Source organism: Protopterus annectens, chromosome 13.part0 (genome assembly GCF_019279795.1).
Source record: "Protopterus annectens isolate FY-2018-M chromosome 13.part0, PAN1.0, whole genome shotgun sequence".
In the NCBI taxonomy this organism is placed as follows: Eukaryota; Metazoa; Chordata; order Ceratodontiformes; family Protopteridae; genus Protopterus; species Protopterus annectens.
This window is the reverse complement of record NC_056747.1, coordinates 833,351,912-833,367,357: the sequence shown is the minus strand read 5'-3', so window position 1 is coordinate 833,367,357 and position 15,446 is coordinate 833,351,912. Positions and strand designations below refer to the sequence as shown.

Below are 15,446 nucleotides of genomic sequence, written 5' to 3'. Positions count from 1 at the left end.
AGAATGGCAATGGTGTTGCCAAAATTGATAAATATGGCTGAATGTGGTTCTGTGGAGGGGAGACAAACATTTGACAACATTATTAAAACAGTGATGATCCACAGGGAAATGCAGTGTAAGAAAATACCTCTGTTGTTGGTGGGTCTTGATGCAGAGAAAGCATTTTAATGAGTAAGCTAGGATTTTTTGAGTAGGACAGTGGAAGCATTTGCATTCCCTGATACTATAATAAGGTTAATTATAATTATATATGAAGGATCAGATGTAAGAATTAAAGTGAGAGGGTTCCTCCCAAATAAGCTGTGTTTGAACAGAGGAACCAGGCAGGGGTGTCTTCTTTCCCCTTTGTTATTTGCTTTATATTTAGATTGGCAAAGAAAATAAAGGACTCAGCAATACAATTCTATAACTGGTATGGTAATCAAGAAAAGTTGGCTTTATTTGCAGCTAATACTGTTTTGTACCTGATAAATCCAGTAAAGGACATCTCACTGTTGTGGAAGATTTTGAGACAATTGCAGGTCTTTTTGGGATATATAAAACAAAGGCTATAGCCATAAATTAAGTACACACACAAATTGATTCAGCAATACTCATATTTATGGAGACATGTTAAGATCAAGTATTTAGGAGTATGGGTTAAAAGGGTTCTGTTGCAGAAGCTAATAATTTGTGGGAAGAGACTAAACAAAAAATAATAGAAAAATAGAGAAACTGGAAATTCTTATTCATGGATATGAATAGTAAGATGCAAGTAGTGAAAATGTTTTTAGTCCCTTTAGTCTTGTATATGGGTCAGGCATACTTTTATCAACCAGAGGAGAAGTTGTGGACAATAATTAATAAAGAACTGAAGGAATTTATCTGGGAGGAAAAGAGGGCAAGAGTCAAGTAGGATACGTTGATCATTCCAGTAAAACAAGGTGGTTTAGGTTTACCTGATTTGAAGGGATATTTTAGAGCTATGCTGTTAAGGAAGGGGGAGTTCAATAAATTAAGAGAGAGTGGGATTTTGGATACACATTCTTAAGAAAAATAATAACAACCATACAGAATATTATATTCATGAAGTAGCAGAAAGCATTCCACGCAGGCGGAAGACACCTGGTCACCCCCTCCCATCACTTCTTCGGTACCTCGGTTCAGATAGCTGAAATGCATAAGGACATGGATGGGGCTGGCCAAGGATCAAGGACTTGGGTGTAAGGGTCAACCCTGAAGGGGCGACCCCGCAACCAGGGATGCAGCCTTGGCTCTGGGGAGAGGGCCAAGGGCCATCCCAGGAAACCAGACCTGAGATCCTGCCCCCCAGGCCCCCAATGGAGCAGAGTAGGGCCGTCTGGAACTAAGGCAGTACTAGAATGGAGAAAGGAGATTTTGCCAATAGGGTTGACTGCAAATAGAGGTACAACAAATAGGTAAGAGGAGCTGGAATGTACTGGAGAAACCTAGCAAGGGACCAAGATATTGGGCACAAATAACTCAAGCAGGAAACAAAATAGAGTGGGATAAGGCCAAGGAAACATTTGGATTGCAGGCTAGAGACTGCCATTCCTACCAGGGCTTGATGTCAAGAGTACAGACAAAGAGAAAGGGGTAGAATAATTTTAAGTGAAAGACCTGCACTGGTAGAGTTTTTAGTTGAATCTAGAACACATACAGCTGTTAAAAATGGATAATTAGTAGGGCATATAAAATATTGCTTTTTAAATATAAGAGTGAATCATAGGAGATTAGAAAAGACTGGGAAGAGAGACTGAAAAAGCATTTTACAAGAAAACAGTGGAAAGACATATGTATGACTCCGATGCAAGCAAGTACGTATGGTTTAGGATCTTTGCTTGGAAGTATTTGCATAGGTAGTTTTATACCCCAAGCAGACTTCAAAGAATTTTTCCTCAACTAGATAGCAAATGTTGAATGTGTGATGGAGAAGAAAGAGGTATGTAATGAGTTGGCAGATGTAAAAATTCCCCTACAGAGTACTTTATCAGAAATATTGGGTGAGTAAATGGCTATAAGTAAGGAAATGATTTTTTTTTTTAGCTGGGATACAGGATCTGAATTGCTTAGACATAGTAAGGCCTTTGTTAAGTTTAATTCTGTTGGCTGCCAAAAAAGCAATTGCATGAAATTCAAAATCATAATCTACACTAATTGTATTTGAGATGTTGAAAATTATAAAAGAGATAAAAGAACTCAAAGAGGGATTTTTTGAAAAGGGAGGAAGCAAATTATATTGAAGTAAATGGAAATTGTGGGAACAATACATGCATAATTATTTATCGTTTATTTATTTATTGACATCTGTTGAGCGGAGAAAGTCCACTGGGTCAGTGGCGGTCCGGAGAGAAAAGCTCCACAATATTCAAATATTCCACAAACAATACAAAGTTAATACAGACATTTGAGAAGAAGGATAAGAGTAGCTGGATGTGTGGGACTGTGGAGGTTTGCATTGTACTTCACAGGTGCAGGAGGAAAAGTTAGCATAACAGAGGTTTGAAGAGCAGGATATGAGTAGCTGGATGTGTGGGATTATGGAAATTTGCACTGTATTTCACAGGTGCAGGAGGGATTGTATTTATAGTTGGATTTTAGTGCATATTTAAAGGCTGTTAGGGAGTCTAATTGAGTAACATGAGAAGAAAGGGCATTCCATAGTTTGGCAATTGTATATGAATATAGACATTGTCCAGCTCTTTTGTTGGGCTTGGTTACATTTACAAGTTGCTTATTTGTAGACGGGATAGTTTTGGCAGGGATGGAAGAGTGTAAGATAGTTTTGAGTGCAGGGCTGTTATTGCGTTTTTATTTTAGCTTGTGGGTGAGAGTTAATTGGGAGTCATACAGATAAAGCTGGAATTCAAGCCATGACAAGATTGAGATAGCTTCATAGTGGTGTGAGCGATTGGGCATGCTGGAGGCAAATTTTGCTGCCTTATAGTAAAAGGATTGCAGTTTATTGCTGGGAGATGTGTGGAGGTTTGTGAAAATAGTACTTCCATAAAGGAGTGATGGAATAAGTAGAGTGCTTGCTAGTTTTATTTTTATTTGATTATCTAATCAGAGTTTATGTCAGTATATTTGCCAAGCTTGAAGTGGTTTTTTTTTATTGTATTGAAAATGTGTTGTTCGAAAGTGAGTTTGTCATCAATAGTGATTCCTAGAAGTTTTGAGGTTTTCACCTGTTAAATTTCTGTATTGTTATGTGAAAAAAATCATGAATTCTGTGGTTGAATGTTTTGCTGAAAATAATAATTTGTTGTTTTTTGGGGGGGTGGGGTTCAACATTAATTGAGCATCATTTAGCCAGGTTTCAGTAGATGCGAATGCATCTTGTGTGACATTTTGGAGGTCAGAGACATTGTTGGAGGATGAGATGATAGTCGAGTCATCGGCGTACTGGATCAGTGTGCTTTGTTGGGAGGCTTATGTTAAGATCATTAATGAATATGTTAAAAAGTAGGGGTCCTAAAATGGATGCTTGTGGAACTCCTGTATTATTGACTAGATACTCTGTTGGTTTTGCCATCTAAAAGATTGTTGTCTGTTATTTAGTTAGGTAGAGAACCATGTTTGTACATTTAGAGAACATCCTAATTTTTTTAATTGTAATAACTTTTGTGCGATACTGTGTCGAAAGCCTTTGATAGGTTTAATAGGAGTACTGAAGTTGATAGGCCTGCATCAAGAGCTTTATTCATAGTATCAGTGAAGGAGAGTAAAGCTGTGATTGTGCTATGTTCAGGACAGAATCTGTGTTGGGTGGGAGCTAGGAGGTGGTTGTTAGTGAGATGATTTAGTAGTTGGGTTTGTATGCATTTTTCTAAGATTTTTGATAGTGGGGAGAGTATGGAGATTGGCTGGTAAATGGAGAGATCTTGTGTATTGCCACCTTTGTGTAAAGGAGTTATGATAGAGTTTTTCCACAGTTGTAGGACATCAGATTCAGAGACTGAACAATTAATAAGAATACTTACAGGGTAAGCTATTGCTTTGGCTGCAAGTTATAGGTATGTATTCAGGTGGTAACTTGTCAGCAGAGAGTGAGCAAGGTTTTAGTTTGGTTAACAATTTAAGAATTAGGGATATGGGTACAGGTTGAAATGAGAAGGAAGGAGTTGATGGGGTATTGCCAGAGGTAACTGTAGCAAGTGTAGAGGTAGATATGGGGTCCATTTGTGTGGTGTGTTGGGAATCAGGGTTGTTTTTTATAGCTGAATCCTTGACTAGTTTTTGTATGGTATCAGTGAAATGGATGTTAAACATTTGTGTATCTGGTGGGGATCTTTATGCGGAGAGGGTGAAGGATTTTGAATGTTTCCTGGATTAAGCAGGGAGGATACAGATTTCCAGAATTTTTTTGGATGGATAGTTGTGTGGAGAAATAGGTTTTCTTAGCAGGTATGACCATTTTTTTGTTTGCTTTATTGCAAAGTTGTTTAGAATTTTGTTCATTTGCTAGAATTCTGCATTTTGCCATTCTTTCCAGGTTCTGTCTCTAGAGAGCAGGGTTTGTTTAGTTTGCTTTGTTAGCTAGTGGGCATAGTTAAGTTTAGTTTGTTTGGTGCGAAGAGGAGCTAGACTATTTAAAGTATTTGGAAAGACTTTGTTGAAATAATTTACAGTGTCATACAAGGGCAGAGTTTTTATTGGGGTCCAGTTTTGAGCTTGTAGGATATTGATGAATATGTTTTGATCAAAGTTGACAAGGTTCCTAGAAGTTCTGTATGACTGAGGTTTGGGGATTTGTATATGGGTGAAGACAGGAAGGTAGTCGCTGAAGGTGTTTGGGAGGGTGCCAGTGCTGGAGAAGTAGTTCGGGTGAGGTACTAGGATCCAATCTAATATAGATTCTGCTTGGGTATTTATAGCATGAGTAGGAGTTATCCAAATGAGGGATGCTTTGACCTGGGGGAATGTAAATAACAGCAATACAGAGTTGCTTATTAGGATTTAGGTGAAGGGATGTGCTTAGGATCTCAATGTTATTGAAAGTAGGGACAGGTTTTGGATAGATTGTTATTGTTAAGGAGTCTCGATAAATTAAGGCTACACTGCCACCTTTTCTGTGAAGTCTATCATTACGAATAATGTTGTGCCCAGGAGGGAGGATTTCAGTGTCAGATATATGTGGCTTTAGCCATGTTTCAGTTAATGCTACTATGTCAGGGGAATGGTGAGATAGCCTAGCTTGGAATTCTATAATTTTGTTACAAAGGCTTTGTGCATTTATTGTTATGAGAAATAGATCATGAGTTATAGAGGACTGAATGCTTTTTGGCATGTTTTTCGGGCCTGGATTTGGATGGATATCTCCACACTGAGTTAAAGCCGAGAGGTGAAATATTATTGTTTGTGGTTGTAGTGCTTTAATAAGAGCTATGCAGTGAAGGTGGTGAAATAATTTTAGTTTGGTATTGGTGGGGAAAAGTTTAAATTTGGTGAGATGCAGGGTATTGTTTACTAATAAGGATGGAGAGATGTTAGAGTAGCTAAATAGCTTAGGTTGTAATGGTGTAGCAAGTGTTGCAGACATTGGTGGAGTTATACTGAAATGGGTTTAGGAGTAGTGAAATGGATTAACAAGGGTAATAGAGTGGTTAGAGTAAGAGAGGTAAGTAAGAGTTTTAGTTTATGAGTCATGTTGAATTTTAGGAATAGAGTTGGTTGTTTTGGTATAGGTGGCAGCGGTAGTGTTTTGTGTTAAGGGATGAGATTTGGAGGGCGAGGAAGGGGTTGTTAAAGATTAGAGTTGAGGTACTGGTTAATGGGGTTCCTCCTCATGAACATAATAATATTCAGAAGGAGGAGGAGAAGTGAAGTTAAAGCAAATACAGGAGTCCAGCAATTTTTTGTAATGCTGGACTGATGATAGTATCAAAGAAACTATATGTGATATATATTGTATTTAAATAGAGAAGTGTTCAAGTATTTCATTTTCTTTTCTGTTAATGTATGTTTATCTATGTCTTAAGTGTTACTTTAATAAAGATGTTTTAAAAAATGGTATTTGTGTTAATGAAGTCCAGGACACATTGTGCCTGCAAGCTGGAGGCAGTTTATGCTTCCCAGACTATAGGGGGGCAGTTAAACTCTCCCAGGAATAGAGTATCTGGTTGGATGGTGAGTGCCTCTATTAAGTTTAGGTATGAGTTTTGGGATTCTTGGAGCATTGATCGTGATGTATAGCTTGCTATGATAAGGTAAGGGACTTTATCTATAGTGATTTCCATGTGGATGAACTCCACAGCATCATCCTGGTTAACCAGCCTAGAGATATCCTTCTTGTAAGGTAGATCGAAACACTTCCACCTTTAGTTCCTGTCTGTGTGACTGATGATCTAAATGTGTGGAAGGCACTGAAGCTTTGCACTGCAAGAGTACTTTCTGCAACTTTAAGCCATATCTTGGTAATGGAAGAAATGTCTATTTTCTCCAGAGTGAGGAAAGCTTATAGGGTATGGGGCTTCTTGTAAGGCTCTTGGCATTGTGCAGTAGCACCTTTAGGCTCCTTTGGGTTTTATTTGCTATATTGGTAGGTTTGTTACTTTGGCATTGCCTAAAAAAGGCTCTAAGGGTTTAATCCCTTCATAATAAATATAAAATAATCATTTTACGAATCATCTTACAGTTACCTATATAATATGTAGATGTTTGCCATGTTGATCACTGTTGCAGTAGCCTTAGCTTTATGGGGTATAGCCTCCCCAAGGAAATAACAGATGGCCAGTTTCCAAAGCTTCAAGGCACCTTCCGCGCATGTAAACTGTCAGGCAGCTCAGGCTGACATGACTAAAAGATAAGTTTGAGCGCCAAGCTTATCAGGGCTTTACTGCCGCCAAAGAGTATTTTCCTCTACGGCTTAAGTATTGTTTGTGTTTTATCAGTTTCCTCTTCAATTAAATTTAATTTAAAGCCAGCAATTTTGTGTTTTACCAAATTGTCATGAGACTCTATTGTACTTTTAAGTGGGAATGCTGGTTTTTTTTCCATCAGTTTAAAAGTAACTGAAAAATCATTTCTTCTGTGGAGAAATTTTTTTTTGGGGGGGGGCTAACAAAGTCTTTAAAATTGCTTTTTACTGTGTTTTTCTAAGAAAAAAGTGACTTTTAAAGACTTGTAGTTTTTTTGCCAGCATTTGCTGATTGTCTTCCCCTGAAAAATGGCACCATTTTTGGTTTGGCCATGGAGAAAACTATCTGTCCCATGGTTGGTCCTTCTTCCAGCCACAAAAAGAAAAAAATAAGCAAACAGCCTTTGTCATTACAGTAAGCTAGCAATTTGTCTCAGCCAGAGGTGGGTGACTGTGCCATGGTCATTTGGTGTACAGCTTGCCCTGATCAGGCATTCAACTCTCTGATTCATCTTTGGTCCCTGGACCTGAAGTTGTTACAGACAATAACCACAGTCATGTGTTGCATCAACAAGCTTGGAGTAACCAGGACATACCTCTCTTTTAGACTAGCTGTGTTAGCTTGGAATATAGCTTCACAGCGCACTTTTATTTGCAGGCATCCTGCATTCCATCAGAGCAAAACTGTGTGGCAGAAAAGCTGAGCAGGACCAAGGCAGACCATCATGAATGGAAACTAGCTAGATCAGGGTCTTCCAAGATTTGATCCATCCATTGGGAGTTCCTCAAGCAGACCTCTTTGTCTCCTCTGAACAATCAACTGAAAATATTTTGTTCCAGGACTCCATGTAAGCAGGCTTGGAAGACAAATGTATTTTCTTTTCTTTTCCTTTGACAGAAATTTTCCTATCTGATGCCTTTCCACTAATGTCCAGGGTACTTCTGAAGATTCATGAAGAATCCCCCAAGATCATTTTGGTGACTCCCTTCTGGGCCAGATAGTGGTGGTTCTTCCTTCATTTGAAAAAAATGGTCAGGGTCAGTTACCACAAGCCTCCTTACAGACTGCATCTAGTCAAACAAGAACAGGAGTGTTTGATGCATCCTGACATCAGTCAACTTCAGTTGACTGCCTGGATGATAGGATCTTTATTCCTTTTAGGCACCTGTGTACTGAGGACCTGCAGCAGATACGAATGGAGGCAAGAATGCTTGCTACTTCTTCTTCTTCTTTCGGCTTTTCCCAGTTAGGGGTCGCCACAGCGGATCACCTGTCCACTCATGATTGGCAGTGGAGTTTTACGGTGTCGAGTTGCCAGCCCGGCGCCCAACCTACCACAGAAGGCACTCACACACACACTCACACCTAGGGCCAATTTTAGAGTGTCCAATCCACCTACAGCATGTCTTTGGGATGTGGGAGGAAACCGGAGCACCTGGAGGAAAGCCACACAACCACAGGGAGGACATGCAGACTCCGCACAGAAGGCACCCCAGCCGAGGATCGAACCGGAGAACCTCTTTCTGTGAGGTGGCAACGCTAACCGCTGCACCACCATGGCTGCCCTCAGAATGCTTGCTACTAGAAGATCATATTTTAGCAAATGGAAAAGGTTTTCTAGTCGGTGTCAGCAATATAGCCAGCATCCATTCAGGGCTAATTGTTCTCTGGTTTTACAGTATTTATATGAGTTATTACTATCCTATGGCCTTTCTTATTCCTCTGTCAATTTTCATTTATTAGCCATTTCAGCATGTCTGCCCATGGATCCCCCTCTTTCAGTGCGGTCTCATGTCAGAATGTTTTTGAATGGGAGTTTGCACAAGCAAACCAGTGGCCTCTCCTTGGAATCTTAATTTTGTGTTAGAGAAGCTAACATTTGCTCCATTTGAACTAGCTAACCTGGATGACTTGAGGTTCTTAACATGGAAAACAGTTTTACTGATTGCTCTGAACCCTGCAGTAAGAGCATGTGAATTGCAGGTTCTTATGGTGAGTCATCTCATTTTCCATAGAGACTGGGTTTCTTTTAGAACTAATCCTTCTGTTATGCCTAAAGTGGTATCTGACTTTACTCCAAGACAAATTATCCATCTCTCCATTTTTTTCCTGAGCCTAAAAATGATGAGAAAGGATAATTTATACCTTGGATGTCCATAGACAACTCAAGTGCTGTCTTGACAGAGCTAAATTTTTCAGATCAATTGTTCGTTTCTTCTGAAGGTAAGAAGAAAAGACAACCTGTGTCAAAGCAGATAACTTCCAAATGGTTGTCTAAGGCCATTACCTTTTTTTACTCACCATAACATCACTATTCCAGGCAGGGTAAAAGCCTCCTCTTCCAGAGCTTTGGCTTCATCTATGGGTTTTTTGAAAAGGCTGGATTCCAGAAGTATTCTAGAAGCTGGTGCTTGGTCCTCTGTGCACAGTTTTACAAAGCACTATCAGCTTGATTTCTTCTCTAGGTCTAAGTCAGGCTTGTTAGGACCATTCTCCAGGGGCTCCTGGACTCTTCTTCTTCCACCTCTAAAATGTAGTAAACTACAGTAATTTAGCCATTTATCTAAGGGCACTGCAACAGTGATCAATGTGATGAATTTAGTGTAGTTGTGTAAGTAAACTCACCATAACAATAGCTGTTCAAATAACTGCTGCTGCTGTAGCCGCCCCATCTTTCCACTCTACCCTTGTTTTTTTTTTTTTATAGGTTCATAGGTTGGTACTAGGCTATCGGCCCTAGGGCCTATACAAGCCTAGCCATAACAATTCCCTGGATATTTCTTCCCACAATATTTACTTCCCTGGACCCCTGTCTAGCAAGGTGACTAACATGATCCCCGGGATGAATTTCCTATCTCCCATCCAATCATCAAGGTTCCTTTTGAAGCGAGCCAAGGAGGAGCTCTGCTTGACATGTATGGGCAGTCTATTCCAGAGTATGGGGAGTCTCTGGGTCAGGAACTTATCCCTCCAGCGTGTTTTGTTCATTGTGATGACAAGGTTTAGATCCCTGGAGCATGTGGCTCTGAGAGATTGGGATTTCTTTAAGTGGAGCATGTCCAACAGCTCAGGGTTTGACATGGCCTTGTATGTTAAGCAGAGATCGCCTCTGAGTAGACGATATGCCACAGAGTATAGCTGGAGTTTTTTTAGATGGTCAGCATATGGCATCTGCTTTAGGCCTGTGATTCTTTTAGTGAGGTATTTCTGCGGCCTTTCCAGCTGTTGCAGATGTCTTGTGAGGTACATACCAAACGGGGCATTATACTCTATAATGGGTCTAATGAGGGATGAGTACAGTGGGACAATGACCTCCTTTTTTCTGGATGTAAAGCCCTTAGTGATCAGGTGTGCCACATAGAAGGATTTCCTGACTGTTGTGGCGATGTGGTTATCGAAGGTGAGACCGCTGTCCACCTGTGCTTTTGTGCTTTTATGCCAGGGTGTAGACATCTAGCATCGTCCTTTCAGGGCTCAGCTTCCCTCTTTGTGTTGGCAGGAAAATTCCAAAAGGCTTGGCACTCAAACTTGTCTTTTAGTCAGCTCAGCTCGAGCTACCTGACAGTTTGGGAGTGTGAAAGGTGCCCAGAAACTTTGAAAGCTGGCCATATGTTATAGCCTTGGCAGGATATAACCCATATAGCTAAAGCTACTGCAGCAGTGATCATTCGAACATCTACTGTTATGGTAAGTTTACTTACACAACTGTACTTTCTGCTGCCTCCCAATCAGGCAGATTATCTGATTTATTTAAGCTTAATTAAGAAATATGCAGATCTCTTTCAGCAACATTAATTTAATTAAATACCAGAGTCCAGAATCATGCATAATTTTTAGTATAGCTAGAAACATAAATTTTGATTTCATTTGCTTCTTCTAATTCTAATGGTCATCATAAAGATCACTGCTGCAGTACCCTTAGCTATATGGGTTATATCCTGCTAAAGATATAAGAGATGGCCACCTTTCAAAGCTTCAGGACACCTTCCATGTGCCCAAACCATTAGCTTAAGCTCAGCTGACTAAAAAGACATATGCCTTGAGGGAAACATCTGCAGAAACAGTAATAAAATAATTCTTATAATCTTTGAAGTTAGTTTTTTATATGGTCTGTCTATACTTACCTTCTTACTTAAGAAAATGAGCTTAGTATATTTTTTCCTCCTCTTCTTACAGATTTAGTGAAAGGGAATACAAGGAGCGGAATCAAGGTACAGGACCTGATCCTCAGTGGAATTACCTACCTAGATACCAGGACAGATTTCTGGAGGCAGCAAAAACCAATCTATGCACGTGATCGGGACCGCAAGCTAATGCAACAGAAATGGAACAGGTCTAAACAAAGCAAACCTTCAGATCCTACCAAATATATCCTTAAGAGTTTGGAAGAAATTGATCAATGTGAGTAAAACAAGCCAACAACAACATCATGTTATATGGCTTTTTGCCACATATTAGTTACAGAAATAGATGAGTTCCATAACACAAGAAAAAATAGCACTGCAAGATAAAGTACTTTCTTTTTTAAGATACTGACAAACCAGTTATTAAGTGTACTCACCTTTTAATCCAACACAGAAGAGTATAATGAGACAAAACCAGGCTTCTTTCATGCAGTCAAAAAAGCAGTAATTTATTGCAATATCACATAAGTGCTTTCGCAGCAACTCCTTGCTGCTTCATCAGATCTATAAAATTACCCCATTACATCAACTTGTATATATACACCCACCCTAATCACATGTTCAATTAATTCTTAAAAATAATGTTTAAATTAATTCAGTCCCTGACCTCTGGCAGTGATTATCTGGTCTGTACTTTTCCTTTGTCGTACCCCACATATGTATTGAAAATGGCTTCTGATCTCAACAAACCCTGGTCAGGATTCATGAATATGTCTTGCATTGAGCAAGGGAGCTTGTGCACTGCATAACCTAGAGTTGTTTAACGTTCACATACAGAGTGGCAGTGAACAAAACCACAATGACAGAATTACTTTCTGCATTCTTGATCTCATAAGCAGTGTTATATAGACGTTACATAACTACTGAAGATTTTTGTGATTCATGGACGGACTGGTCACCATAGTACAGGACCCTGGTGCACTCCTAAAAATCTGGCATGCACTACTTATGTGTCTGTGATATACATGTGTGCAGTTAATGACTATCAGGACCTTGAAATGCCAGAGCAAGACATAGAGGTGATGTAGCAGGGGCATTGTGGAAGGGTGATATGGGAAGTGTCAGCTCCTCCCCACCCACCCCAGAAATGTAACACTGCTGAGGAAGCAAGCCTTTATGTATTTTTTTCACTGTGTATTAGCCCTGTACCTTGCTAGAATTGTTTAAATGACATAAAATGGTTTAAGCTTTTGGAAGTGCATGTCTGCATAAGATTACACCTTGTATAATAAGAGTTGGTATAGCACCTTGATATTTAGTAGTGTATGTGAGTGCAAGGGAGAGGTGAGAGAGGGTATAATACAATAGCAATTGTACTGGAGATTCAGATGAATGGGGGAAGATGTGAGAGGTGTAAATCTAAATAAGTTTCAGGGAGATGGTAACAAGGATCGAAAGAAGAGGATGGGTACTCTGCAGCAAAACGAAGTGCAGGGGTAGATGGCAACAGCAAGGGAGCTGGGATGGGGAGATTTGAACAGTTGGTACACCACATACAGAACTGTAGGTGAAGGGGAGATGACAGTGATTTAACACAACAGAGTACCAAGGAATGAAGATGAAGTAGGGTGGAGCTGGGAGCAGGTACAATGGTCCTGGTGACCTGACAGCTAAAACTGGAGGGATGAATGAGCTTTACTGTTTATTATGCTAGGTACAGGAAAACAAAGATGCAAGTACTCTTTTGTTTTGTGCAGTAGTTCACCTCCTGGGCTCATTATTCATTATGGTGAACACAAATATTCAGGAGGCATGGCAGAGGTCTTCAGTGCCTCAGAGGAAAATATTAATCTGTTCTGTGGCTTGATCTTTTGATGATCTGGATCATGTAGCACTGAAATGTTCTATATGACATAAGATCCTTTATGAATCCCATTATCTGTTTGCTAGCATGTAGTCCCCATTTGTTAGAGTCCAGTGTGATATGTTAGATATGTTTTTACTGAGCTTAGCATACATGTGACAGTTAATAACTATGTGAGTACATAACAATGTAAAAACCTCATGTTGTCCTTTTCATTTTTCCTCAATGAATGGGTTACAGATCCTATCCTCGGATCTGACTTGACCACATACTTTAGACTTCGGATCCAACTCTCGAGCTACTCCCTCTACCCATAATGCCCTAGTCCATCCTCAGTACCCCAGGTCTTCTTTGCCACCATTGCACTAAAATGTAGGGTCCCTCTCTCGAGCATTTTGTAAAGCTTTGCTATGTTTTTTTCTGTAAGAGAACGTTAATTCTTTTATCTTAAATTCCTATCCCTTTTATCTACAACCTCCCTCCTAGTTTTCTGATTTCCTTTTTCTCTCAGACTAGTTACTATAATTTATATAGTACTGCCTTATTACTACCATAGCTGGTGACTTTCTCGATTATACCCTTTTTTGCCCTATCTACCCCCATTACAGGGTAATTCTTTATTACCATTGCTGGTAATTTCTTCTTTTCTTCATTAATTAAAAAAAAAGTCTTATTTCTTCAATTTCCTCTGTATAGTCCTTCAGCTGTCATGGCTGAGAAACTGACAGGATTTAAAAAATGCACTTCTTGTGGGCATAAATTCCCTAACTCAGATTTCTGTAAGGAGTGCGTGTATCGTCTCGGAGCAGCTCATTTAAACACTAGTTCTATGCTCTGTTTACACTAGAGCGTTAACTGACAGACACAGCAAACTTATATTGAAAGGTCTTCCTCTTCCTTCTACAGCTTCTTTTTCAGGGGCTCAAACCCCTGTAAAAGCTCAAAAGCTCCTTCGGAGTGTAGGAAGTGCTCCTAGTTGAAGTCCACCAGGACTCCCTTGGAACCGTGTCCAAAAGTTGCAAAGATTTTGGATCAAACATCCTTGGACCCTGAATCTTCGGATCCTGATTTCAGCAAGCCCTACAGCTTAGGTTTCAGATCCCAAGCCATCAGATCTGGAACCCAGTACTTCATATACTCCAAGAGCTCACATCCCAGCATTCCTTTTGGATCCGGTCTCCCCTAGGATCCATTCCCCTTTCTTACAAACTTCTAGAAACTCTAGGCCTTAGTCTACTACATCCTCCAGGTTCTCCAGAAGTCTGTCAGAAGTGGATGTGGGTAGGATGATGCAAAAGTTTCTCAGAGCTCAGATCCAGATGGGGGTCATTTCAATTCCGTACCTTTATGGATCCTTGAGTCTTCCAACCACTTCTTACACAGTACTGTCTTCTTTTCCGATCCATCCTTTTGTTTTGGAACCCAAGAATCTAACACTCCAAGAGGTCTGGAGTTAGATCTGAAGAGAATCACTTCCTTGACTCCGACAGCATCCCTGACCAGTTCCGCTCCTTTTCTGTCAGATCAGAATGGGTCTCAGAGCTAAAGCGGTGGCATACGATCTGTAGGGCTGGGATCAACTCCGATGTTATCGGATCCATCCCTGCCTCTTGGAGCCTTGGCATGGAACACCTCAGGTCTGGTCCCTTCCTCCAGGCACATATCTGGTCAGAGTCATGAGCTTTCCATACTGGAAGTGTCGGCTCCTGTGTGGGTGGCCATAGCTTCACTGGGTCCATCTGCCTTTGAGGTTTTGGAAAGGGCTTTTTCTTTCTCTAGAGATCTGATCTCTCATCCCTCAGATCCACTTCCTTTTCCCTTTTTGGTTCCGAGCTCTGAGTCCGTCAGACGTATTCCACAGGAACAGCCATTTCCAGCTGTCTTCCAGTCAGTTCCTGTAGAGGAACTCCCCCACTCTTCTGAAACTGCCCTTAAACATCCCACAGAGGAGATCCATTGGAAGAGAACTTGCAAGAGGAGGCACATAGATTCTCCATTGGAATCTCTCACTGAGAATACTGATTTTGAGGAAGGAGAAGGTTCCCACAGATCACCACTGAATAGTGTCTACTTTGGAGACATATTGGAAATCCTTAGGCAGAAAGGTGATTGGTTCTCCAGTAATCATTCTCCAAAGGAATCAGTATTTTTGGAAGCTTTTGGTTCTGACCCATCAAAGTCTTGTGTTACCCCCCACTGGTGGATGAGCTCATTGATTTCATTTTTCGCCAGGTATGGAGGGTGCCAGATTCCATTGAGCCTATACTGAGATTACCTGATAAACGCCTAGTCCCCCTAAAGATAGGCTCCACTGGAAAGAGCTAGTGGAACAGAGGTCATATGTCCATTTTCTAAACGAGAGTGTAGGACGCTGGACAGATTCGGAAAGCGAGTCTTTGCCTCAGCGACATTCGCCTTGAAGTCTCTTAATTACTTGGCACATTTCACAAGACTACAAAGGGAATTGACCAAAGAGCTATCAAATTCTCTCTCTGAGTCTGTGTCTGCAGAGGATTTCAAAAGATCATCTTCTCAGCTGGCCACTCTTTTGTCAATATCCAACACATCCGTGAGGTTTATCTCTCCTGCAGTTGAAGG

At 40.4% G+C, this 15,446-nt stretch overlaps 1 protein-coding gene across 2 annotated transcripts in view; it reads left to right on the top strand.

Moving 5' to 3' along the window:
- The window catches only part of LOC122787701 (outer dynein arm-docking complex subunit 4-like), a 1,060,374-nt gene that overhangs the window by 428,136 nt on the left and 616,792 nt on the right, over positions 1–15,446 (top strand). The window contains exon 6 of one of the 2 annotated variants that reach the window (XM_044054553.1): positions 11,037–11,261. The exons of the other annotated variant lie outside the window; for it this stretch is intronic. Within the exon in view, the coding sequence (XP_043910488.1) occupies positions 11,037–11,261 (225 nt within the window). The remainder of the gene's footprint in view (positions 1–11,036; positions 11,262–15,446) is intronic. 2 annotated transcript variants of the gene reach the window in all.